General features: G+C 49.7%; 1 protein-coding gene across 3 annotated transcripts in view; it reads right to left on the minus strand.

Annotated features, from left to right (window-relative positions):
• The window catches only part of TRAPPC9 (trafficking protein particle complex 9), a 515,410-nt gene that overhangs the window by 387,510 nt on the left and 101,166 nt on the right, over positions 1-26,734 (minus strand). For all 3 annotated transcript variants that reach the window (XM_032610159.1, XM_032610157.1, XM_032610158.1), the window contains 3 exons: positions 18,133-18,259; positions 9,583-9,728; positions 1,785-1,870 (listed from right to left, as the gene is read on the minus strand). In XM_032610159.1, coding sequence (XP_032466050.1) covers positions 1,785-1,870; positions 9,583-9,728; positions 18,133-18,259 — 359 coding nt within the window. The remainder of the gene's footprint in view (positions 1-1,784; positions 1,871-9,582; positions 9,729-18,132; positions 18,260-26,734) is intronic.

Genomic DNA, 26,734 nt, shown 5'->3' on the forward strand with positions numbered 1-26,734 from the left:
CAGAGAAACCAATTAGATGGCTATTGTCTCCAGGCAAAATATATTGGCATTTGATTTCTTTTTAAAATAGCTAAAGCAAATACGGCCAACTGTGAGCATTTGCTAAATGTGAATGGTGGATATACGAGGGCTTATTATTCCCTGTAACATTTCATACGCTTGAAATATTCCATCATTTAATTTTTAAATTCTGAACATGAGTTGTGGGCTATCTCCTAGTGGTAACTTATTTTATTCTTTGTTCCTCCTCATTTTTTATAAAAAGCACATATTACTTTTCAGCCAGGTGTAAATGAAAGCTTCTTTTTAAGACTAAAAATATGTATAAGAAAGAATAGCAGGCAAATGATACTTTAACCACTTTGGGGGAAATTCTCTAAACAACTATTATTCCTGGTTTAGGCCAAGAGACAGAAAGTCACTAAAGGGCCTGACCAAGAGCTAAACCCTAAGGTTGGCACATTCTTGTGCAACCGGAGAGGAGGGAACACTCATCCCTACAGGTCATTCTTGGAGTGACCCCAGGGTGGTAAGCTTAATATTCAGCTGAATTTCTAAGAGCTCCAACAGATTTGGGAAAAACCATGTCTCATGCCGGAGGCCTAAACATCATCTTCAATAACTCCCAGTCTGCCTCTGAGCTCCCACTCACCCTGTGTCCTCAGTGGGGCCTCCCCTAACTCTCCACGCGGCTCCTGCAGCCCCTCATGCACCCCCCCACGGCTCTGACCAAGGTCACGGCAGGGGCCAGGCCTGACGCGTGGCACGGGCCCTCAGCAGGACACCTGTACCGACAGCCCACCTCCCACCCTGAAAACGAGTCATAAAACCCCAAAGGAAGGCATCGCCCAGCTCAGCACCATCCTTCACACAATGCCGAAAATTTACAAAGTGGTTCTATACAATAGTAAACATAGAGGAGACTTGAGGACTGGAATCCACCCGATGGCGGAGGGCTCCGCTCTGGAAACACTAGGTCTAGCTTGGTGAGCCATATGAATCTCCTTCCCGCTCACTGCAGAATTAGGGGAGCAGTTCCAATGGACAGCAGTGCAAAAAGTGAGCCTCTAACGCCGCACACAAACACAGAAAGAGAACATCAGATTTCAAACCCAAGGGAAACTTCGTATTAGCAGTGTAGCCGTTTATTCTCTTCCGAATAAAGAGCTCGCTCTTCCCTTAGGCCTTGATCATCTTATCACCTTGTAGCAGTGCAGTAACAGTGATATTGAGTGGTGGGCTCAATACAGGGTTTGTAACCTTGCTAATCTCATGTAAATTTCAATATAATTATTTCAAATCTTATATGCAATCAACTAAGCTCTGTGTGTGTTCAAATCCGAGATGCCTTTGTTCATTGACTCACACATCTCACTGCGTACCAAGCACTAAAGACATGGGAATGTCAAGATGTAGTCTTCACTAACAAGAAGATTATAATCTTTGGCAAAACAAATATTAAAAACAGACATAGGGTTTCCCTGGTGGCGCAGTGGTTGAGAGTCCGCCTGCCGATGTAGGGGTCACGGGTTCGTGCTCCGGTCCGGGAGGATCCCACATGCCACGGAGCGGCTGGGCCTGTTAGCCATGGCCGCTGAGCCTGCGCATCCAGAGCCTGTGCTCCGCAACGGGAGAGACCACAACAGTGAGAGGCCCGTGTACCGCAAAAAAAAAAAAAACAGACATAGATTGTAGGCAGTATGCCTGAAATATTAAGTAAAAAATTTATTTTAATGGTAAGTTGATGTTTAGCCCAAAAGGGTCAAATGATTCATGATACATACCATGTTTTCAACTCGGAGTTCAAATGGCATTGGGTTATATACCATCAGCTGAACTTCACACACATCTCCTTGAACCCACTGGAAATCTAGAAATACACACACACAGAAGAGTCCACGTTTTAGCTGGTGTTTCTGCACGTTTCACATGGTTTCAGATTACTGTCTGGCAATTTTTTTTCCAGTGAAGCAGTGGGCATTGCGATCATCCTGAGATACACAGTTTAAAGCTATTTTACCGCTACCTTTCTCCAATGCAAAGCACATCATCCCTGCCACTTGGATGCCTTGTGACTGATGCCTCCCTCCCTCAGTGCCAAACGCAGCTGCACGAAACTGGAATCAATCCAGACAGCACTATTCTTGGTGTAGAGCCATACGTCACACAGACCTTTGCGGGCCCAGAGGCTGGTACTTAGGAAGATGGCACTGTAGTCAATTTTAAGTGGCACATAGCGTGGTTTCTCTTTCCCCTCCCTAAGTTTGTGAGAGAAGATGGTGGCTTCTCCTCCCTGTCCACTCCCAGGTCAGCTGCAGTCCAACACCTATGGGAGGCAGAATTCTGAGATGACCCCCAAGACTCCCGGCCCCTGGTCCACATGCTGTGTCATCCTCTACCCCTGGGTGTGGAGATGACGATAGGCTATGTTATATAACAAGGGGAAGGGGGCTTCCATATGTGATGAAGGCCCCTAAGCAGTAGGCTCTGACTTAATCAATGGGAGATTATCCTAGGAGAGCCTGGCCTACTCAGGTGAGCACTTGGAAGGGAACACACCCATCCTGAGTGAAAAGATTCAAAGCATGAGAGGATGTACGGAGGAGGCCATGTGGCCAGGACCCAAGAACGGCTGCTATGAGCTGAAAGTGGTCCGGCTGACAGCCAGCAAGAGAACAGAGACGTCAGTCCTACAACCACAAGGAATGGATGAAGAACCTGAGGGAGCCTGGAAACAGATCCTTCCCAGTCGAGCCTCCAGATGAGAACACAGCCCCACCTGACACCTGGATTTCAGCCTGCAAGTCCTAGCAGAGGACCTAGCTAACACATGCTGGACTCATGACAGTAACAGTGAGAAAATAAACTTGTGTTCTTTAAGCCACTAAATTGGTGGTCACCTGTTACACACAAAAGAAAAGTAATAAGGTCCCCATCCCCACTCCACTGCCCTCTCCTCCCCTTAAGATTCTTCATTAGGCAAACTGGAAGGGGCTTCAGAACCAAGTAACACGTGTTGGGCAGGAGGTACTGTCCAGCCCTTGGAAGGCTGTCTCTTATTCCTCATAATGACCTGGTGAGGTAGATATTACAATCCCACTGTTACAAGGCAGGTACTCAAGGTCCAAAGAGGTTAATAAATGTGCTGGGAATCAGACAGCCAGTAAGTGGGGCAGCAGGGATTCAAGCCCAGGTCTTTGAACTCAGAGAAGTATCTAGACTGGACAGTGGTGGTTAAAGGGTTTTTTCTACAGTAGACACTAAGATTTACTGACTCGAATTATTCAGCTTTCACAGGCTTTCATAAAGACACCATTTTTCCCAGACACTTCACACCAGGTCGGTCCCCTGCACAGAGACTAAGACAGGTTGCACCAAACCTATGGCATCCTGAAATTGCATGCCATGAAGAAGGAGCCCACCAGGTGAGTTAGTTTTCAAGATGCTTTGCACAAGCAGGCGCCCATTTGAGCCTCTCGACAGTACAGTGAAGCAGTCAGCAGAGCACATTTCACCCTCGTTCGCCAACAAGGAACACTGAACCATCCACCATCGACGGCCCTAATGAATGAGGCAGCCGAGTCCAACTCCCGTGTGCCTGGCCCCAAAGCCTCTGCTGCTCCCAGGCTGCTGCTCTCCCCCCGTTGGCTCCAGAAACCCACCACTCTTCACCCAGCCTCAGGCTGGGAACCTCCGCGGGAGGGAGGGGTCACAGAAGTCCTTCTGCTGAGACACGGTGCTCCCACCCCCATCCTCAGCAGCATCACTGAGCCCATCACTGCCTCAGCGGCCAGCACCCCAGCCCTTCCTCACTGCCGATGAAAATGTCATTTGTTTTAACAGCTTGCTATGCCTGATGACGAAGGAACTGTTTGTCTTCTCTCCCACGGTCAAATAACCAGCATTTCAAAATTCATTTTCCTGGGGTTCTGAAAGGAATCGTTTATACTTGCACAGTCCTAGTCACTAAAGGTAAACCTAAGATAAATCCCTGATTACAGGAATAGTTATTTGTCTGAGAGGAGATCATCTCCTTCCTAAGCCTTAGTGTGTCAAAGCACACGGTGGGGGCTTCCCTGGGGGCGCAGTGGTTGAGAGTCCACCTGCCGATGCAGGGGACACGGGTTCGTGCCCCGGTCCGGGAAGATCCCACATGCCGCGGAGCGGCTGGGCCCGTGAGCCATGGCCGCTGAGCCTGTGCGTCCGGAGCCTGTGCTCCGCAACGGGAGAGGCCAAAGCAGTGAGAGGCCCGCGTACTGCAAAACAAAAAACAAAAAAAAAGCACACGGTGGGGCCCCTTCCTCGATATTTTGTCCCAGAAACCACAGGAAGGAACAGCACTGAAGGCTATGAAACACCCTCTGTATCGGGCCCTCTGCACACTGTATTGCACGGCCCCCACGTGTGTTCTTAGCCGTGGACAAACAACATCTTTCGGTGGCTCTTGTTGACAAGCTCCTCTCTTTCCACCACACTGGCTGGACCCATCTGGCAGGTGACACTCCTGATTTCTCACGGCATCCCCAGCACCTTGGACAGTGCACACGGTGCTGCTCAGAGCCTTGTGGGAAAGGCTGCTGGATACTTCAAGAACATTATCTCACTTGACCCTCAGAAGAATCCCCCTAGTGAGCTTCTGGCGCCCGGTCTCTGTAGACGGCACAACTGCAGCCCAGGGAGGCCCGGCGGCAGCCCAAGGCCATCTGACAGCTCCGGCCTGGCCAGGCCACCAAGCCTCCTCCGGGGCAGCTGTCGACCCGGGCGAGAAGCCCGGCTCCACCACCAAGTCCTGGCACAAATTATGCTCAGGACGTGTACAGCCATCACCTCGGCGTGGAGGCTAACTCGGACGACAGAGATGCTGGCAACACACAGATGGAAAGACTGATAAATTATTCCAAGATACAGTGGAAAACGGTCGTCTCAGGAACTGCCCTCAAGGGTTTCTTCTTCTCTAATATTCTGTGCCCCTTGCTGTGATAACTCCCCCAATGATAAGATTCGTTTATAGAGACTGGGATCCTAGGTTAGAGACATGCGATTCTTCAAACCTCCAGGCAGGTCCTCGCTGATGAGCCTGTTGCTGAAAAGATATTAGAAGCCACAGAATATCAATTACATGTCCGTACCCATGGGTCTGCAACAAATAGCATGCATTTTGGCTGAAGTTTCTGTTATATCCCCAGAAATCTTGCATCATCCACTGGATTTATCCTCAGCCCAGATGAACAGGTGCTTCCTTCTCACTGTTATGAGGAGCCGTATTTAAGGAAAAGGTCCCTGGGCTTTGAGTCACAAACCATGGACATAGCCTGAGCTCTGTCCTTACTAGCTACGTGACCTAGGGCAGGACTTTACAATCTCTCAGTCGTAATGTTCTCATCTGTAAGTTGGGAACACAACACTTGCAGCATCACACGGTCATGAGAATCGCTGGATATGGTGGAAGCCCTCTGCAGCAGATGCAGGGCGTTCTTTTCATACAAGGAAGCCTCAGAGGTTTCTGAAGATCAGAGAGGAAGAAAATCAAGAGGAAGGGCCAGCTGCGAGGGCAGGGACCCTGCAGCCACACTGTGCCAGGCTCGGGGGCCACATTCTGCTTAACGCTGTCTCTGTCTCCAATTTCCTCATAACGTTTGAACAAGGGGGCCCCACAAATCATGCAGCTGGTTCTGAGAAGGAGTCTCACTCTTCCAGTCCCCCAACTCGTCTCTGGAAGTTCCTCTAAACAAAATGGGTGAAAGTTTCCTAAAATGTCCTTTAGGGGAGAAAGCTTATCATCTTCCCTAACGAGATCCAAAAAGACCAGCCAGAGACTCCTAGGAGGTCCAAGAGACGAGCCTCATTAACTCTGTAATGACAGGTCCAGGTCCACCCAGGGGAAAAGGGGCCCAGAAAGTGACCTGCCCACCATCGAGAAACAGTGAGACTCGGACTGGAACAAGCCCCCCCACCACCACACCTCCAAAGAGATCAAAGGAGGCACCCACACTGGCAGACGTGCACTGCTCACCAGCATGCACTGGAGCGGGCCTGGGACCCGGCCTCCCTGCTCAACCACGATGTCCCCCCAGCTGCCCTGCTCCCAGACTCCCCAGCATGCTCTCCAGAGCAGAGAAGCAGTAGGGAGGCTGAGGCTGTCTTTCAAAATCGACAGACTGAAATGAGAATGTCAAAGCAGCTCAGTGCTTTGTGACCACCTAGAGGGGTGGGATAGGGAGGGTGGGAGGGAGGGAGACGCAAGGGGGAAGAGATATGGGAACATATGTATATGTATAACTGATTCACCTTGTTATAAAGCAGAAACTAACGCACCGTTGTAAAGCAATTATACTCCAATAAAGATGTAAAAAAAAAAAAAAAAAAGACTTGCCTTCACACAACAGAGGGCCTGCGGGGGGCGGGCCTGCCCCCCTGACAACCAGGAAACAGTTGCAGCTGGTCACTCGTTCTTTTTTTTTTTTTTTTTTTTTTTTTTGTGGTATGCAGGCCTCTCACTGTTGTGACCTCTCCCATTGCAGAGCACAGGCTCCGGACGCGCAGGCTCAGCAGCCATGGCTCACGGGCCCAGCCGCTCCGCGGCATGTGGGATCTTCCCGGACCGGGGCACGAACCCGCGTCCCCTGCATCGGCAGGCGGACTCTCAACCACTGCGCCACCAGGGAAGCCCCACTCGTTCTTTTTCACAGACATTTACTGCTCGTCCTTTGCTGGACCATGGAGAGGGGGCTGCATCCCCTGCCACTACCACCACCGCAGCCCAGGCTGCCACAGCTGTGGTCACCCTGCACCACCGCCACCGCCACCACCCAGGGGACCCCCAGGAGTGGAATGGCCCCTGCCCTCTTGCACCTTCACCCCCACTGGGGAGACCCTCATGGCAGCCGGCTGGCAGGGAAGTCAGGGAAACCTTCAGCCCAAGCAGCACAGGGGGAATGGCGGGTAGGGGTCAGAGGACTAAGAGGCAGTACCTGACCTCCGATATACACCTGTGTACACTGATTTGTTTCACCCTTACAATGCCTGATAAGTGATAGGGGCAGCCACGCCTACGTGATGGATGCGAGAACAAAAGAGCAAAATCATTTCCCAGGATGCAAATGGAAAACGTTCAAACAATATCAGAGAAAGTTCAAAATCCTGTCGTTTTAAATATATTTAGTTACTACCTGTCACTTGCCTCTAACTTCTACGTACACCTCACAACAGCAAGGACCACGCCCGCACTTCTCACCGTTAGAACCCACAGGGCTGGGCTGCCACATGCCTCACACACAGGGAAACTCAGGGGGAGTTAACTGATGGATGAGAGAAGGAACCAATGAACCAATGAAGGACTGAACCAAGAGACACGCACACGCGCACACACGCACATCAAGGCTGTAGCATGCTATATACTTAGGGCTTCCGCTTTCAGAAATGTACCAGAATTTACAATCAGATGCTATTTTTTAAGGGCATCACCCCATATTTCTTCCTTTATTTTCTTGTTTAACTAGAGCCCTCCGAGCCACACCCTAGAAGCCCACCTGCTCGTCTGGGCCAGCTCTGCTTCCTGAGCCTCCGGGAGGCCTTCCGAAGTCTCAGCTCGTTCCATACATGTGATCTCCCCAAACTCAACAGGTGAGTCCCAGGTGCTGCTGGCGGCAGACCTAGGTTCAGAGCGCTAGGATATTCAACTTCCCGGGTATTACTGTCTTGCTGTCAAAGCTGACCTGGAGGATGCGGGAGGTGGGCAGCTGTGTGTTATCATTGACTGAGGCCCATGCCAGGCATGCTGCACACATTAAGGAAAGCTGGAGGGCCCTGGTTAGAACAGCACACTTGATCTGAAAAACTGGGAGTTTCTCATTTCTCTGAGTTTGCTTCTTCATCTGGAAAAGGGAGGTAAAAATTACTTCCTCCAAAAATACCAGGAAAACTAACTGAGCTAAAATGTGACAGCACTATACAAAGCACAACTTGAATCAAAGAAATGGTGAGCATTACCAGAAAGCACAGGGTCGTTCTAGCACGCCTACCCTCACTATGCCCTCTGTCTTAGGGAACAGCTTAGAAACACTCATTTTTCAAGGTGTTCAGGTGGTTTAATACTTGTGAATGAGGTTTTTTATGAGATCTTTATAGACTCCAAGAAACTCTCCTGCTGGTGTGACTGTAAGGAATCTCCACCAAGGTTATGGGACGTGCGTCGTGCTTGGCCTTGAGCTCCACGGTACGGGGCAAAGGCTCTGCTGTGCAGTCAGTTACCCATCCTGAATCTCAGCTTCCTTGTCTGTAAAATGGGGTCACACCATCCACCCCACTCCTTCATTCACTCCACACTGTTCTAGCAGGGGGAGATGGGGAGGACGGGAACATAAACAGAGGGACGCATCTAGGTGCTGTGAAGGGCAACCGGCAGTGAGGGGAGAGTGGGGAGAAGCGGCCTGTGAGGTGCGGGTCAGAGGCGGCCTCTCTGAGCGGGGCCCGCAGAGTGAGCGAGGTGGGCAGGGGGTGAGCTCTAGGCAGAGGCGCAGCGAGCCCTGAGACTGGAACGAGACAGCACGTCCAAAGAACAGAAAGCAGCCGTGTGGCTGGAGCCGAGGGGCACGAGTGGAAAGGTGGGAGGTGAGTGGGAAAGGCAGAAAGAGCGTGGCTGGCGCTGTCAGGAGAGCCCGCCGCCCGGCTACGGGGTGTGACAGGACACGTGCATCCTGGGAAGAAGGGCCTCATGAGGTCAGGACGCCTTCTCCTACATCAGGGCTAAGAAGTTAAAGGAGGAAAAAGGACAGAATGAGAAGCGAGCGCTGACTTGCAAAAGCTTCGCACGACTTCTACTGAAAGCCCAACCAGTGACGGGCCTCTCAATCCTTTAGCTCTGTCACTGCGACTTGCAGGCACCACGATCTCAAAATGCGAGGGGCCCGAGGAAGGGAAAGCTGGCCAGGAATGAGGCCTGCAGCACGGCCAGGCTTTGGGAAGGACACGGAGGGAGCCCTGGGGTCCGCGGTGAGGAAGGAGAGGCGTGGCCGTGGGCTGGGACGTGGCTGGGGAGCCGAGCACACAGAGGGGCACACTGGAGATTCTCAGGAACGCGTGTTCCACTCCCGGTCAACCCCGAGACCATTCATCTCCCCTTGCTGAGTCACCAGGCATCTCGGAAGTGGCGATCCTTAGTGCGCTACAAAACAAGCGCTGTCAGCGTTCAAAGGGGAAAATGCTACGAGGTCCTTATGCCCCAGTCGGTCCTGAACATAAGTCAACCTTTAATCTCCTTTGATGATTCAGAAGTTACTCCAGGCCTTGGGAAATCACCCTAATCTCCTAGTACCTCTCTTCTGTAGTTTACATAAGTCTCAGATAACAGAGGTCTTCTGGTTTCTAGAACTTCCACAAAAACTGCCTTTTACGAAATAGATATCAAAAAGTCAGGTCTATAGGCAATGGCCTGGCTAAGGCAGCAAACTGAATAAACCTGTATGAGGGTATATACACACATGCACGAATGAACTGCAGTCAAGTCTCAAGCTTTAAAATCTAGAAGAGCCACCAGGAGCTGGGCAGCAGAGCACAGCCAGAAAGCCAGGATGGGCGGCCTACCTATTTTCCTGTTCCGCTCCTCCCCACGGTTGTGTGCGATGATCGGTGAGTAGATGAAGGGGCTCTTGGTCGACACGCTCTGGCCCAGCAAGCTTTTCATCTTCTGTGGCCGGAGGCTGGCAGGAAGGTTCAACAGTTTCACATGCCTGTGGTTCCAAAGGGAACAAAAATACTTCAGCTGCCTGTTCGCTTGGGTTCAGCGTAAATACGACCAGGTATCAGATGTTAGAACAACAGTAAATCAAGCAGCAGATAAACTGAGGGGAGGAAAAGTACTCAATTTCGCAGGACAAAGCGGAAGAAGGCTGCACACGACCCCTCCAGACCATCCCAGGGAGAGAAGACGTCCACGCCGGGCAGCAGCCACGCCCCTGGGCCACTGCACTGGGGCCAGAGGGGCCGCTGGAAACTGGTGACAGCAGGAGACAGTACACCCTTCAACCCCAGCACCTGTGACCTCCCTTGGGAGCAGCTGGGCAAGACAGGGCTCAGGGTCTGAAAAGCCCCGAGGCCTGAGGCTGAAGGGACAGGGTCGGGGAAGGGCTGGAAGGTGGGCGGGACCCTTACTGCTCCTCCCTCCCCATCCGCAGCCCCTTTGCAGGAGGTAAGGCCGGAGGGTGGCGAGGGGAAGCAGTGCACGTCCCTCGAGGGAGACAAACCACTTGAAGCGGTGCGCTGGCCTCCAGCTCTCTCCCTTCCTCTGTAAGGCCACAGGTGGACGTGGCCTGGATCACTGAGTAACCTCAGGGAGGTCAGCCACCCTGGAGAACTCACTGCCCAAATGGTATCAGACTCCGTGTGAGTGGGACTTAAATCTGGGTTGTAGTGACGGCTAATTTTTCTGAGATTTTAGGGATAATTTCTCTGCCACGGCACAGGCTAACCTATACTGACTATATATATATATATATATATATATATATATATATACCCTATAGAGACCCCTCACGGAATCCACAAAATCACGCCTTTCTCAGCTGAAGGACTCCCAGCCATCTAGGGCAACCCTGCCCGGCACACAGGCAACCCCAACACACTCAACCGTCACTGACAGCTCCCCGAGCCCAGCCCCGGGAGAGTGAGGGTCACGCGCGTGACTCCCACCTATGCCCACAACGATGCAAGGAAGCAGACGGTGCTTGCACACCAAAGCCCTTCAAACCAAGGGTTGTATCTTGCACACTTTCTCTGACTCTTCTTGTCCTTGCAAACCCCTCTGGCATGCTTTTCTCGTGCGGGATCAGAATCACTTTGCTTTCTATCTGTTGCAGTTGAGTTGTGAGCTTTCCAAGGACAGGGGTACCCAGGGCCCCATTTGCCTCTCCAGTACTGTCGCAATACTTCAATGTAGAGCTCTCGATAAATGTTGCGTGAATAAACTCCCAAAAGCTGGATTTCAACCTCAGCTTCCAAATCTTCCAAAACCGTATATTTAAGGCTAAGCAGTTTATCCCTAACAGTTGCAAATCCCAGCCCTTTGTGCACATTCAAAAAATACCAGCTGCGCTGCACTGGGACGAGGGTGGGCAAGCCCTCGCACTGGCCGAGATGCCACGTCTGATGTGCATCTAACACCCTCCACATCCAACCCAGGGGGGTTCGCCTGCTCCCGAGAAGCAGCTTCAACAGACACAGACCTGACTGCAGTCTGAAGGACCTACAGCTGGGCAACGGGCACAGAGGGCTTCATCTGCCTGGACCTCAACCCTCTCACTTGCAAAACAGGAAAACTAATCGGCACCTGATAACGCTCTGCAGAAGGAGGACACCTCCTTTCCCCCGTTCCATGCTTCCATGAGGAGGGACATCCTTAGGGTAGTGGTCCTAACCTCGCTCTTGCCCACCCTCACTCCTCCCAAGGGAGGTGCTAAATTTGGAAGGAGAACCAGCGTGTGCACCTCTCAGGCCCCGCCGCGAGCACGTATTCAGTCCTGCTCTCTGCGCGGACAGAACAGGGCCTGTCTCACAAAAAAGCACACCGTCACCCGGCTCTGCCAGAGGCTGGGGCACAGGTGGACAGCCCTGAGCCACTGCCATCCACCTGAGACAGACGCTTCTTTCTGCTGATTCCAAACTCAGGCAGAGAAGGGGAGTGGTCTGAAGCAGAAACCTTCGTACCTTCGCAGGGTACTTTGAGGACTGAGTTAACACACGTCAAGCACCTGTAATAGTGCCTGTCCCCTAGCAGGTGCACAAAAGCCTTTCTCTTTCCTCCCTAAAACAACACTCGTTTACAGGCACAGAGAGCCAAGTCCCTGCGCAAAGATCACAACACCGCACCGGGACAAAGAAGCGAAGTGCTGGTCCCAGTGATGTTGAGAGCAACCTGGGAACCTTAGACCAGCACCGTCCACTCGAGCCTTTAAGTTTACTCATCTGTAAAATGATACCATTTTCTTGCAACACAAATAGCATTCTACTCTGTGCCACCGTTGCCACCTAAAAATGAGATGTCTTCTGTGATTCTAGGAATCATGCACACAAGCACAGAAATTCCAGATCACATAAAAGCTTATTAAAATATGCAGAGGAATTCTGAGGGCATGGTCAGCCAGAAAAGTAACCCGACAAGCAGTCATGGCATTCATTTATAACTCAAAACCTAGCATCAAATGTCTGTTTATAAAATGTACCCAGAGAAACAATCATTCAAGGCACCTGACCTAAAGGAAATATAATTCATTTAGCATAAATTTCTGTGGAACTAATAATATTATATTTGGTTTATGAAGCTGCCAACAGTAAAGAAGAATTCCAGGGATGAAGTGTCCAAACCAAGGATTATTTTTAGGGATTCCACTTGGAAACAGTTGACATTTTAAAATCTGACTTCTCAGTATACCGTGGCTAATTAGGACCATGCAAAGCAGTGGTGGAACACTAATTAGGAAAGTGATATAAAACATATTGGTGGGAAGAATGACACAGGAAAAAACAGCTCACTTTTTCTTTCTTGGTTTTTAATTCCTCTAGCTTATTCACAGGGGAGACATATCTAAGAAAGTCCCAGGGCTTCCCTGGTGGCGCATTGGTTAAGAATCCACCTGCCAACGCAGGGGACACGGGTTCGAGCCCTGGTCCGGGAAGATACCACATGCCACGGAGCAACTAAGCCCGTGCACCACAACTACTGAGCCTGTGCTCTAGAGCCCGCGAGCCACAACTACTGAGCCCATGCGCCACAACTACTGAAGCCCGCGCGCCTAGAGCCCGTGCTCTGCAACAAGAGAAGCCACCGCAATGAGAAGCCCGCACACCACAACAAAGAGTAGCCCCTGCTCGCCACAACTAGAGAAAGCCCACGTGCAGTGACGAAGACCCAATGCAGCCAAAAATAAATCAAATCAAATAAAATAAATAAATTTATTAAAAAAAAAAAAAGAACCTCCTGGATATCTCTGCACAGATGGGCAATGGCCAAAGCTGGCCACACCTTCCACATTTGGAACAAAGTGAGGTCATCTACTGTCTCAAGTCCGGGCATGACGGAGACAGCTGGAGAGGACCCCCCACGCCAGTCAGGGCAGTGGTGCAAGGCTTCCCGCTCAGACTCCCCATTGACACCACACATTTCTCATTTTATTCGAGAAGCTCAGGTTTGAGGAATTCGTAAGGAGGCTGTGGGCCTGGCGATTACTCCAAGTGAGACAGAAGATTCAGGACGTGGCTGTGAACCTGGTGAGATCACGGAGCCGCATCCTGATGGGCATCCGGGAGGCTGGCCCTGCCCTGCTTCACAAACCAAGAAAAACTGCCCTGATAGCGTGGCCTCTAAGCCCCTTTCTGAATAAACACCTGAAATCCTTCCTCAAATACAATTAACTTAAAACCTGGAGTTTTAAAAGTACCAAGGCCGGGCTTCCCTGGTGGCGCAGTGGTTGAGAGTCCGCCTGCTGATGCAGGGGACACGGGTTCGTGCCCCGGTCCGGGAGGATCCCACATGCCGCGGAGCGGCTGGGCCCGTGAGCCATGGCCGCTGGGCCTGCGCGTCCGGAGCCTGTGCTCAGCAACGGGAGAGGCCACAACAGTGAGAGGCCCGTGCACAGCACAAAAAAAAAAAAAAAAAAAAAAAAAAAAAAAAAAAAAAAGTACCAAGGCCACTCAGAACGACTCCAGGCTTGTCCTGACTGGAGGGTTTCGATCCTTATCAATTAAAGCAGCCTCATCCACCCTGGCTCTCTGCCAGGCTGAAGCTCAAGGTCAGCTTGTCAAAGAAACAATCAGTTCATCCCCACCCCACCCCCGTCTCACCCCAAATTAAAGACCCACTGGTTTCCTGTAAATGGCATCTAAACTCTACCCCAATTTCTTCTTTAACAATTCACAACTTGTAGTGTGTGAACAATCTACAGGATTATTAGTGGCTTTTGCATACATTATTGTTTTTGTGAAGTTTGTAAGGAGTAACATGAACTTCTCTCTGCTTTAACTCTGGACAGTAGTAACGGATATGGGTTTGGCAGTCTCCTGGCACATGGGATCTTGGCATGTTGACCATCACTGAGTCCCTGGCCCTTAGCATTGAGCCAAGCACATCTCAGGCACTCTATAAATATCTGATTAGTTGAATTTCAGAACAGAATTAAAACAGGGATCTATACTGGCCCTTTTTTAAATTAAATTGCATCGTGATTACTTGACACAACTTTTGGGTGAACCCAGTTCATGCTCCCATGCTACACAGAACAAGTAAATATTTTCCTATAAATTGATGAAATGCCTTTATTGTTAAAAACAAGGAAAGTCCTCACCAGAAAAAAAGGCTCCACTCATCTCTTCCAAAACCAGAAGTATAACTATGAGGCACCACTAACATTAAATTAGCGCATGCCTAACAATTCTATTCAGCAAGTCTGATCATTTACTCATGAATGTGGATATTTTTCAGGAGCTTCCGTCTTCAAAGCCCTTCCTATAGCTACAGGGGGTGTCTTGCAATGACTGACTTGAATTTTTGTTTTGAATTAAACTGACTTAAACATTAAGTCCATGTTTTCCAGGCATAGGCCCTTGAAACATTTGGTTAGAACATTAAAATAGTCCCAGACTAGTTTTCTAAGAAAAAACATTGGCCGGGTCCATGGGTACTGTGTCAGCCCTCTCCAGAGAGAGATGAGGAACACTGATTGTGTGAGAGAGCAACAATCCCACACGCAGTGTGAACACAACCATTCCACACAAAGTCACACAACACCTACGCTGCTCCAGGTCCTGACTGAACACCAGTAATATGGGTCTGCCACCCTCAGTCAGCATCACAGAGCACCTACCATCGCCCTTTTTTTCTCCTGAGAATATAACTTTGAATTCTCTGCTGCCTGACTCTTGCCAAAAGCTGACTTACGAGAAATCACCTTCATGAAGGAGTGCTTGATGTATAAACAGTCCGTCCATTACACTACGTATGGCTGGGACAGTCCAGACTGCTGTATTAGAGTGCTCGTCTTAGCTCAGGCTGCTCTAACAGAATACCAGAGTCCGGGCACCTTAAACAACAATACTCATTTCTCACAGTCTGGAGGCTGAAGTCTGAGACCAGTGTGCCGGCATGATCGGGTTCTGCTGAGGGCCCTCTCCCTGGCTCACAGACATGGTCACTGTATCCTCACGTGGAGAAGAGAAAGAGCTCTGGTCCCTTCATCTCCTTATAAGGGCACTAATCCCATCATGGGGGCCCCATCCTCGTGACCCCATCTAAACCTAATCAGCCCCCAAAGGCCTCACCTCCAAATATCATCCCACTGGGGTCAGGTCATTGGCAGATGAATTTTGGGGGGACACATACACACAGTCCACAGCAGAGCTGCATGTTTGGACCACACTGCTCTGTCCTCTGGGAGAGCTGGGTGCACCCAACCCCCTCTGGCATCAAGCCTGTAGTTTGCACTGAGGAATGCCACGAACAAAACAACCATGAGAACCTGCTTCAGATTTTTGTAGGGATATTTTTGAGGACATTATTCAATATGTTCCCTTTAAGAGAACCCACAAGAGGGGTTTCCACAAGCCTCCTTACTGTGAAGAGGTGTATTTCTCCAGTGTGACTGGTTTGTGTCTGCTTATGAGACAGAGAGTCTTGTAACCAATCACATTTCCTCCTATACCCATTGTTAATTATTGACATATGATTAACAGAATCATGCTTTTCCCCATCTCCAGCCATTATGTAGGACCCTTACTTACCTTTCACTCTGGTGACTTTATCTTTAACATAACATTTCTATGAGCTGCCTCAAATGTTTTATGAAAACACGGCAGAATGTGTTCCTGCATCACAATTACTTGAAACCATTCTGGGGCGAGCCCAGTTCATGCTAGACTAAGATCTGAAGGGCAAGCTTATTTGTTGATGAGAATAGATGGGAAAGAAGCTTCCTTCCCCTTTCCCTCCCGCCCCAGCAATTCAGCCCTGAGTCCATTACGGAGGGCAAAGCCAGGTACGCATCTGAGCAGGCGACAGGGCAGAGGGCACGCTGGCCGGAGTGGGACAAGAGGGGCCTGGGGGGCTGGGGCAGCAGCACAGCCTGGCCATCAGAGCTCCCCATGGGGAGGGAGGTCAACCTGATAACCACTGGTAACCAGCAGGGGAACTGACCAAATGAGTAACCATACTGAGGCTAATGAGAAGGGAGTTACAGATTTAAGAAAAGTAGAAGGATCCCCTAAGATGCTGGGTGGAACCGGAGGTATCAGTATGAACTCACGGTTTCCAATACACAGAAATAGATGCAGAAATAACCATGGACATGAACATGCAGTGAGTAACGTATGTATATAAATAGATATTGCTTAGTTCTATCCACTGCGAGCAGCAATACCCCAATGGTAAGGAGCACACACAGCACCCAGATCTTAACTTAAATTCCATTCTCCACTGAAAGGACCAGGGCTCTTGGAAGAAATGGCTAACGCAGGGCTGGGAGCAGGGACTCAGATCTGAGTCCATAACCCCAGCAGAGGCAGTGGAGAGCAAAGGGCATTTGTGGAGGCTCCTGAAAGAAAGAAGCTTCGTCTTTCCCCCACAGGTGTTGCCTCTCTCTTCTCCTGGACAGTGCAGGATGAGGAGCTGCGGCTGCCCCCCTGATGCCACCCGGGGCCTGAGACTAAAGCCTCACTGCAGAGGGCACAGCTGAGAGGGGAGAGAAGACAGGTTCCGATGTGGTGGCCTGAAGCCTGGCCCCAGCCCTGCCTGAATCCCTCTCCTGGACTTTGTAGGTGTATGTGCCATAAATTCCCTTTTGCCTAAGATAGTCTAGGTCAAGTATTCTGCCAACTGCTATGCAAAGAATTCTGATGGGTAGACCTGTTCACTCACTCAACACACATGAGCACCCAAGGGCTACAAAGACAAAGCCCTCTTCAGGTAGCCCTCAGTCAAAAAGAACAAAGAGGTATCGTATAATCAAGTTCTGTAAATGAAACAGAAGAAAGACATAAGAGATACTGCTGGCTGGCTAACCCAGCACCATTTCTGACCCCCTTCTCCCCATACCACCTACAGTACAGAGACTGGGAGAGCTAAACATGTATTTCCTCAGTCTCTCTTACAACTAGCGGTGGCCGCGAGATGCACTCCTGGTCAAGGAGACTGGGGCAGAAGCCTACTATGAATCCGTCCAGATCATTTTTGCTTTCCTAGTAAACAAAAGATAGGCTCCCTGGCCCTGCCCCTTCTTCCTTCATCCTGTCTTGGATGTTGATGTGTTATCTGGAGCTGCAGCAGCCATTTGGTCATCAGGAGGTAAAGACAGAGTTGCAGAGAGGCCACCTGTCTCCAAGTTCTTAATAAATAAGAAAAATCACCTCTTATTTGTGATCCACTGCTAGGTTTTCAACTCTTTGCACTGAAATAATTGGTAATTTATACAGAAGGTATAATTATTTCTATCTGGGTAGCTCTAGAAAAAGGCTTTATGGAGGAGATAATCCTTGAACTAAATCTTGAAAGATGCCTGAATGTCACCAGGCAGAGCAAGGGAGGGAAAGGCACTGCAAGCAGAAGGTGGAGCCTGAGCAGAGGAATGAAACCCTCCGCACATTCTGCCTACTCAGTGATTCCAGAAGGGCGTGCAGGGCTGGGGGTCCAGGAAGGGGCTCACAGTCAGTCTGGAGACAGAGCAGGCCACAGACGGTCTTGTAAGCCACTCAAAGCAAGCGAGGTGGAGGCGCCCCCCCGGGCCTGTGCGCAGGGGTGAACAGTCTAGGAAAGTGGGCCCTACCGGATGCGGGTAAGTGCGAGTGCCACAAGGCCTGGTTGGCCTCCACTGCACAGAGGGCCACGTCTCGGCCACGGAACCGGGCAGACACGGGCTTGCGGGGCTCCGCCGGCAGACAAGCACGTGACCATGGCAGTTCTCCGATGGCCCTGGCCTGATTCTCTGGTCTATAAAACACACTTCACAGGCGATGGCTGCGACTTAACGAGACGACGGACCAGATACACAGCCAACCTAAACCAGGAACTCTTCTAGAGATCTGCATCCCTGATCAGACCAAAGACAGACGCTGGGAGCGAAGTTCACCTTCCGCACCCCAGCCAGCCTGTCCTACCTGACGATGGGAAGTTTGGTGAAGGGCACCGGGGGCAGTGTGAGGCCATCGGGGAGGGTGATGAGCTCCATGGTTCCGGGACACTTGGAGGTATAGTTCTCCAGGCTTTGCGTCACGTCCTTTTTTTCTGATGAGAAAATAAAAACAAAATAAAGGTTAATTAAACTAAAGAAAAGGGGGAGTGGGGGGGGGGGGGTTGTTTTGCTCTATTTTATTTTTTTGAGCAAAAATAAAATTCTTAACCCAAATATTTAACAGTCCGGTGAGTCCAGTCTTCTGAGAGAAATAAAGGGGCAGTGACCAAAAGAGACAAAAAGAAAATAGCAGCTTTATTCAATTTACTTAAATAATCACTAGCAGCTGCTCCATTTAAAGGCCTGTGGATAAAAAGGAAAGTGAGTTACCATCTTCCAGGAGATTTCATTTTCCAAGATAATAAATCCTTATCAAATTCCAAGAAGGTCAATGGGCAGGCAGGACTGGAGAATATTTTATTACTTAATAAATATTTTTCCAGCAATTACTAGGTACCAAGCGAAATGCCAGGCCCTGTCCCCAAGGAGTGTACAGTCCATCTGTATAACAGATATTTAAGCAAATAATTACAAACCAGTATTTTTATGTAAAAGTAGAGCTTTGTGAGATAAGGCTGGCTTTCTCCACCCCATCCCTGCCCCTCTCACTAGGAGGGAGGAGAAGAGGATGCAGGTGCAGGCAATGGTGAATAATGTTTGCTTGTTTGTCGCCCATGACGCAGCCTAGGCACGTGCTCACCGGCTCTGTAACACTCTGGAGCTCAAGGGCGCTTCCTGCTGGAAAACTCGAAGTAACTCGGGAAGGCAGGCATCACTGTGCCCATTTTGCAAACGAGAAAACCGAGCCCAACTGAAGTTAAAGTCGTGTCAAAAATCCCGTGTTTGGCCCTCAGCCTGTGATCTCCACACTCCCACACTGTTTGGAAGAATTAAGGAGTCAGGGATCGGGGATTCACTCCTGGCCTGTTTCCTGTCACTGCTGGCAGGGAGGGTGGAGGACCCGGAGAGAAGAGGGACAGAGCGGCGCAGCCATGGGGGCGAGACTTCGGGCCACGAAGTTAGACCAGGTTCCAGTACATGGCTTGGTCTTTCCCCATCTGTGGTGTGACCACCTGATGGGAAACCTTAACCTCCCATTTAAAGAATTTCTAAGGGTGAATTAAAAACAGTGGCTGGTGGACATGCGACTGAGCTCAGAGGAACGATGACACCGTCACCACTGTCATACCGGTGCCTGCAGGGAATTCGAGGACGTCACAGAGAGTGGTGCAGGGCTGCGCGGTGAGGCTGCCGGCTCCGCTGACCGGCGACCCTACAAAACAAGATCCAGGCAGAGAATGCCTAGATCTCAGGCACATATATTAACGGGTTAACTGTGCCACGGGGCTTTTCTGTGTCTAAGCATCATTCCTTAGAGAGCAAGGGGGCAGAAAAGCAACCAGAATTAATCTGGATATGACACAGTAATGTTAATTTGCAGCACGAACAAAATTCTTTAAATAATCAAATCATCTTCAATTTACAGGTGACAAATCTCCCAAGGGGCTCCCGCTGATAACATATAAGAGACCTAATTTGCCTAATGTTGGGTAGAGCACTCGTGGTTTAGGTACCTTATTGTAAGGCTGAATTATGCCCTCCCAGTAAACCCTGCTGAAATGAAGAAAGGAATGAACCTATTAATGATGCCCGATGCCACCTGCAAAGCTACCCAAGGAGGAATAGTACCCGGGGTGTCCTACTCAGCTGCCTGCATAGAACAGGACGGACGCGCGGGGACGCACTGCGGGATCTCCTTCTGGGAATCTCCCGTGTCTGTGCTTTAGCCTCTTCTTCTGGGCACTGTTCCCTGGAAGACTTTCCCATGTGGGGTATAAGACTGGCTGTGGAAGCCAGGTGAAGCGGTCAACGCCCCATATGCATTTAGTCCCCTCGGTTTCAACAGGGCCCTGCCCTCCAGCTGTGCCTGTGACTCTAGCACACGTTTTCTTTTTACTCCGTCAGGCGAAATCCTAATGTTCTGTGGAGACGGCAGAGGGACAGCCACCTGCTTCCGGAGCAGAGAAGGAGATCTGGGGACACAATCAACTCATGAGATGCTTTACAGCTAATTCTCCCACCGTCACGGCCCTCATCACATCACCCCCAGAGCACCGCTGCCTTCTGGGGCCTCTTCCCTGCCTTCCCACTACCTGACAACTTCACTGTCACTTTAGCGGGGTTTGCAGGGTTAAATGCTTATGTTCAATTGTCAGTGTGGTCCATCCGTTAGAAAGTTCTCATCAACCTTCCTCCTGACGGATCTGAGCACCTGCTGTACGTTGTTGCCCAGATCTATTTTTATCAAGGATTCCAAAGTGGTAATTTTTTAATTCTCTAATTAAAAAGGATTTTCCCTCATCAACCGTTTGGTGATCCTGAAACAGACGACACAGAAAGGAGGGCTGACAAATGAGTCTGTCCCTTCATTTACTGGAGAGAGAACTGGTGTCCCTGCCACCTCCAAAGATAACCAGTAAGTCGTATATGACTCAGTATCACTATGCACGGGTGGCTTTTTATATATTTGGTATTTCAGTCGGCTTCCATCACATTCTTTTTTTTTTTTTTCATCACATTCTTTTTTGATGTTCAAACTGTCCCATGTTCGGCCAGCGGGAGCCCTTGCAGGTTGGTTCCTATGTCTTTAGAGAAGGCCCAAGATGGTCGACAGCTTGCTATCATTCTGGCTCATTTCCAGCCTCAGGCCTAGAATCTGTTTTCCAAGGAGCGCAGGATCTTTTCAGTGTTTAGAGATCAGAATCTGGAGTCTGGGTGCTCAATGCCACCAGATTCTCCTTGTCTCTCTAGGTCTTGACAAAACACAGGTCCACTTACCAAATTTTTTAAGTGGTGAGACTGTGATTTTTTTCTTTAAATTTTGTTTAAGTTCTGACAGCTAAAAATCAAGGTCATTGGACTACAAGTTCCTTAAAGGGAGAGCATCTTGTCACCTTTTTTGGTTTTCCCCTAATTTGTCAAGAGTAGTTAGATGACAAAAGGTGTTAAAGAGCTATGTGTTAGTTGGCTGGCCTCATTTATCCAAAGAGGTAGGACAGAATCAATCTGTGGGCAAGAGTAAAATAAAACAATAAAATGAGAGAAACAGGGGCTTCCCTGGTGGCGCAGTGGTTGAGAATCTGCCTGCCAATGCAGGGGACACGGGTTCGAGCCCTGGTCTGGGAAGATCCCACATGCCGCAGAGCAACTGGACCCGTGAGCCACAATTACTGAGCCTGCGCGTCTGGAGCCTGTGCTCCGCAGCAAGAGAGGCCGCGACAGTGAGAGGCCCGCGCACCGCGATGAAGAGTGGCCCCCGCTTGCCACAACTAGAGAAAGCCCTCACACAGAAACGAAGACCCAACACAGCCATAAATAAATAAATAAAAATATTTAAAAAAAAAATGAGAGAAACAGCCAATGATTCACCAACAGAGGCCAGGCTGTGCAGGCTGACCACCTCCTCACCTTTTCTTTGTGCACCTTACTGCGGTGGGAACCACAAAGGAGCTCTGGGTGCTACGTGTCGATACTAAGGACCGTGGCCCCCACCGAGGTGATTCTTCTCCAGGTATTTTCTACTTCAACAAGCAGCTGAAATAATCATGTGATGCATTCCACCGCTCACGACTACTCGTATCACTTTTTCTTCACTCATCAAGTTACTATTTTCCTTCCTCTTCGTTTAACCTTACTTGACTTTACTCATTCAAGCCCTCATCCACTCAGCTTTCATCAAACACCTACTATGCGCCCACAGCATTGAGCACCAGGCACACAGAAGCATGACAGGCTCTACTTTTGGGGTGTCCCAAGTTGAAGGAGCACACAATGTCAAAAGAGGACATTACGACTCCTTATCAGTGACTTTACAGAGGCAGGATCAAAGTCTGGGAGAAGAGCACATGGGGCATGTAATTTGGCCAAAGAAGGTTTTATAGAAGAGGCAACATTTGGTCTTTGCCAAGGGTCCTGGGACTCAGAGCAAAAACAATGAGTGCGTTATTTGGACGTTTTGCTATGTTATAAGGAAAATGTGACAAAAATACGGACAGAGGATGAATAATGACATATCATTGTAAGCTGTACATACACAAGAGAACTTGACAGAGAAGCTGTCTGAGGCACGTGCGAGAGGGAATCGGCTAAGGCTGGTGACGTCTGTGGACATCAAGGGCTGAATGGCAGCACGGGGACCTGCATGGGAACGGCGACGGGACTGCCGCGGGCGAAGACGGTACAGGCTTTGCGGCACGTTGACTGTCAAATCTTGATACTTCACACCGGTCTACAATGCGGGACCTTCTCTGGAACACAGGACTCCTCAGAGGCTTGTGACAGTTGCTGTAGAAATTTCACTACTGACAACAGATGATGAATACACGGCTGCTGGGCAGAAAAGGAGGCTTTGTGTCCAAGGGAAGAAATGTAGAAACACTCAGACAAAAACTGACAGACTAAGCTCAGGTCTGCTGCAGGCAGTTTTCACCTCTACAGCACGTCCACAGGGGCCAGCACTGTTCTTAGCACAAAGCGCTGCAGAAATACTTGCAGTCCTTACCCACAATTATGCATACTGAGCACGTGCTCTGCACCGAATCTTGTACTAGGCTCTCTAGAGTATAAAATCTTCAAGGCAGGGCTTCCCTGGTGGCGCAGTGGTTGAGAGTCCGCCTGCCGATGCAGGGGACACGGGTTCGCGCCCCGGTCCAGGAAGATCCCACATGCCGCGGGGCGGCTGGGCCCGTGAGCCATGGCCGCTGAACCTGCGCGTCCGGAGCCTGTGCTCCGCAACGGGAGAGGCCACAGCAGTGAGAGGTCCGCGTTCCGAAAAGCAAGGGATCCTGCGACACAGCAGAACTTCAAAATTTTTTCATGCAAAATAGGTATACCCTCCCACAAAATTCCTATCCTGGAGGGAGAGCTTGGGCATTATTATCTCCCTTTTAAAGGTGATAAAAATGAACTCAGGGACAACCTGGGAAATTTGATTGTGGAATAGTGCTAAACGCTACCAAAACAATTATTAATGTTTGGGTATAACATTAACATTGTGGTTATATTAGGAAATGTCCATTTTTTTTTAGCAATGCATACTAAAGAGTGAAGGTGTACAATGAAATGATGCCTCTGGGATTTTCTTTAAAGTAATTCAACAAATAGAAAAAGTCAGAGATGAAGTAAATATATAAAGATCTTGATAACCATCGAATCTGGGTGACTGTTACATGCGGACTCATTGTATCGTTCCTTACACCTCTGTTTGAAATTATTTCATAGTAAAGATACTTAACGAGCTTGAGGAAGGGAAATGATTTGCTCGAGGTCATACAGAGAGGAACAGATTTGAGACTCAGATGCCAGCTGACTGAGTCTTCCCATCCCCACAGATTAGGCCTGACCACAGAGAGCCGGAGCTACCAAAACAGATAAAAGAGCTCAAGGCCATGGTGGCTGCTAACCTTTGTTCCACGTGCCAAACTGGAATGAAGCCTGTGATCAATCTGAACGTTCTCCTAAGCACATGACTTGGTCAGTGGGAAGTGATGACTCCTTAATTAATCTCACTAAAAATCAACTGTCTTAGTCTACTCTGGCTGCCATAACGAAAGACCATGGATGGTAGCTTAAACAATAAACATTTACTTCTCACAGTTCTGCAGGCTGGGAAGTCCAAGATCAAGGTGCCAGTGGGTTCAATTCCTGGTTTTCAGACATCCACTTCTCACTGTGTCCTCACCTGGCCTTTCCTCAGGTGCATGGGCACAGAGGGAGAAAGAGCTCTGTGTCTCCTCCTCTTCTCGTAGGGCACTAATCCCAACGTGAGAGTCCCACCCGCTTGACCTAATCTAAACCCAATCACCTCCCAAAGACCCCACCTCCAAATACAATCACACTGGGAGTCAGGACTTCAATACATGAATTTGGAGGGGACACAAACATTTAGCCCACAATATCGATAGATCTTATTCAATTCCAATCACAACATCCAACAATTATTTCAGCCCAACTAGAGCACCTAATACAGTTGAGAGTTTTTTCCAACCCACAAATTAAAGAAATCATGAAAACAGAACATTTTTAATAAACGCCTAGTTGCCACCAAACTAGATTGTTCCTTATAGAAGCAGAAAATATGATCACCAAAACTTTTGACCACAGGCCATTTGCCATTTCAAGACTTGACCCTGACATGAAAACCAGCGCATCATGATTTTACAGTTTGTCTCTTCTTGTCTCTTCTAAGTGATAATCTGAGACAACCACGTGCGCATTAAGTCAGTTATGGTATTAAAAACAGGTAGAGAACAGAAATAAGAGGAAAAAGTACATTTTTTCTTCCAAACCTGAAATAAGAAAACTAAAGGAAGAGGAGGGAGAAAAAAAAAAGAATACAGGGAAGAGGAGGAAAAAAAAGAATACAGAGGCAAAAGTACAGGTATGGCCTGATACGGTCTGAAATGATACCTTGAGGATCGATTCTGACACCTTCACTTATAGAAATAAAAAACACAGTTAGTCTTTGAGTTGCTTTCAAAAGAATATTATTGCTCTTTCCATATCATAATGCTGAGATCTCTTAGAGGGTCCCAGTAAGCAGGACCCCTCTTGTCCAGCTCGTTTCTAAAAATAAGTTGACAAAACAAAGAGAAAAGGTAGAGGCTAAAACATCAACATTACTACCATGTACAGACCATGCTAAAGGCCACAACACAGTTTCTTAGAAAGTGCAACTCCTTGCTGACACCAAGAATTGGGCACATAGACCTTCCTGCCTAGACACAGGCTGTGCTGAACGGGGCACGCCCCCACCGCCCACCCAGAGGAGGCCAGGCCTGACCTCCAGCACTGAGCACAGAGAAGCACTTCCCGAGAGGAAGCAGAGCAGAGCGAGGTAAGCTAACGGATCACACTGGTTATTGGGACCAATCCTGGCATCAGGTAAATCATTCCACCTCTCCAGGGATGGAGTGGGGAGGCCTGCACTCACTCTGAGTTCCCTTCGAGGGAAAGGGACATTAGGGATTGTGGAGATTATGATTCTCCACTCACAAATAAGTGTATGTGATGCCATTTTACTAAGACACAAGTGAGCTTCAGGAAGGAGTGATTAGCTCAAAGCTACAACACTAGTAGTCTGGGAAGGTGGGGATCACCCTCAATCCGGGATCTCTGTAACACTACACCTGTCCATCCAACAGCACCTCACTGCCGGTGAAAAAGTTAATCTCCACTACAAACACCGCTGTGACAACTTCCACCGCTGGAGTAGCTCACAGCAAACAACACTGCCACCAAGAACTAAAAGAGCCATAACAAAAGTATTACAGAAGAGGAGGGGCACCGGAGAGTTGTCAAGGCAACAAAGATTTGAGAGTCCAGAGGGAAGGGACACTCATGAAGATGAACCCCCTTCCTGCATCCACTTCGTCCCTGGGAGCGTGTGTGGATTCTAGGCATGGAGAGAACCACCGCCAAGAGGCTGAGCAGCCAGGAGAGCCCGCGGCTTCCTCATGGGGCAGGGAGAGCAACCGCATGTCACCGAGCCAGCGGGCCCGGAGCCAGGTGCCCGGGAGGAGCTGGGTCCCCGGACTCACTGCACGGGTTCCCCTGGGGCTTTTTCCAATCAGCTCTGCAGGCCTGAAGGCTGCCAAATCCATCTGAAAGTGACTCAGAAGAGAGGGCAGGTCAAATGGAAAGGGTGACACCAGATGGCCTTGCCACACCACGGGAACAGCTGCATGAGGTATAAAAGGGGCCTTTTCAAAATCCATCAGAAGGGGAACGTAAATGAACTAAATTCTGGAGAGCGGCAGGCCTCTCCCAGGAGAAAAGACCCACAGCTGCTTTCGTCCCTGGCAGAGCAGTAGGAGGAAATGGGGAGTCAGACAAAGAGGAAGGGAAGGAGAAAAGAGCTGAACTTTTCACAAACTACTCCCAACTGCCCACGGTGGGGACAACGGATTCCAACTCACAGGAACCCAGCCACCAAGCAAGTCTACACACTCATCCTTTCCCTGGGCCTTCGCAGAGGGTGTAGCACACTGCAGGCTGGGGGCTGAGAGGAAGACCCCCTCCTGAGGTGCTCAGAACCTTCCCCAGATGTAAGGCAGCTGCCTGCAGAAATCTGGGCAAGCCAGAAGAGCTGAGAGGTGCACTGAGGCGCAATGCACTTTCTCCAAGTAAAAGCAGAGAGGCCTGCTGAGCCCGGGGCAGGAGGAGGAGAGGGACCCCTTCCTCCAAGGCCAAGGCCATCAAAGGCCGGAGCGGGACAGAAAAGCTGAAAGAAATCCCTCCAAGGCGCCAGGGACATTCACTGCGTGCAAGAAAGTGGCCTACAGAAAGCTGGGGCAGGGCGGAGAGGAAGCACACAGAATGCGGAAAGCCAGAGGTGGGACTGGAGACCAAAGAGAGCCCCCCTAAACCCACCAACCGTGCCACCTGGCTTAGAGCAGAGAACGATGGCCTGTGGTGGGAAAGCCGGCAGCTGGCTGTAAAGCACAGGGGGACCCCCACCGTCTCCCCTG

The sequence above is a fragment of the Phocoena sinus genome, chromosome 17, assembly GCF_008692025.1.
Source record: "Phocoena sinus isolate mPhoSin1 chromosome 17, mPhoSin1.pri, whole genome shotgun sequence".
NCBI classification, from domain to species: Eukaryota; Metazoa; Chordata; class Mammalia; order Artiodactyla; family Phocoenidae; genus Phocoena; species Phocoena sinus.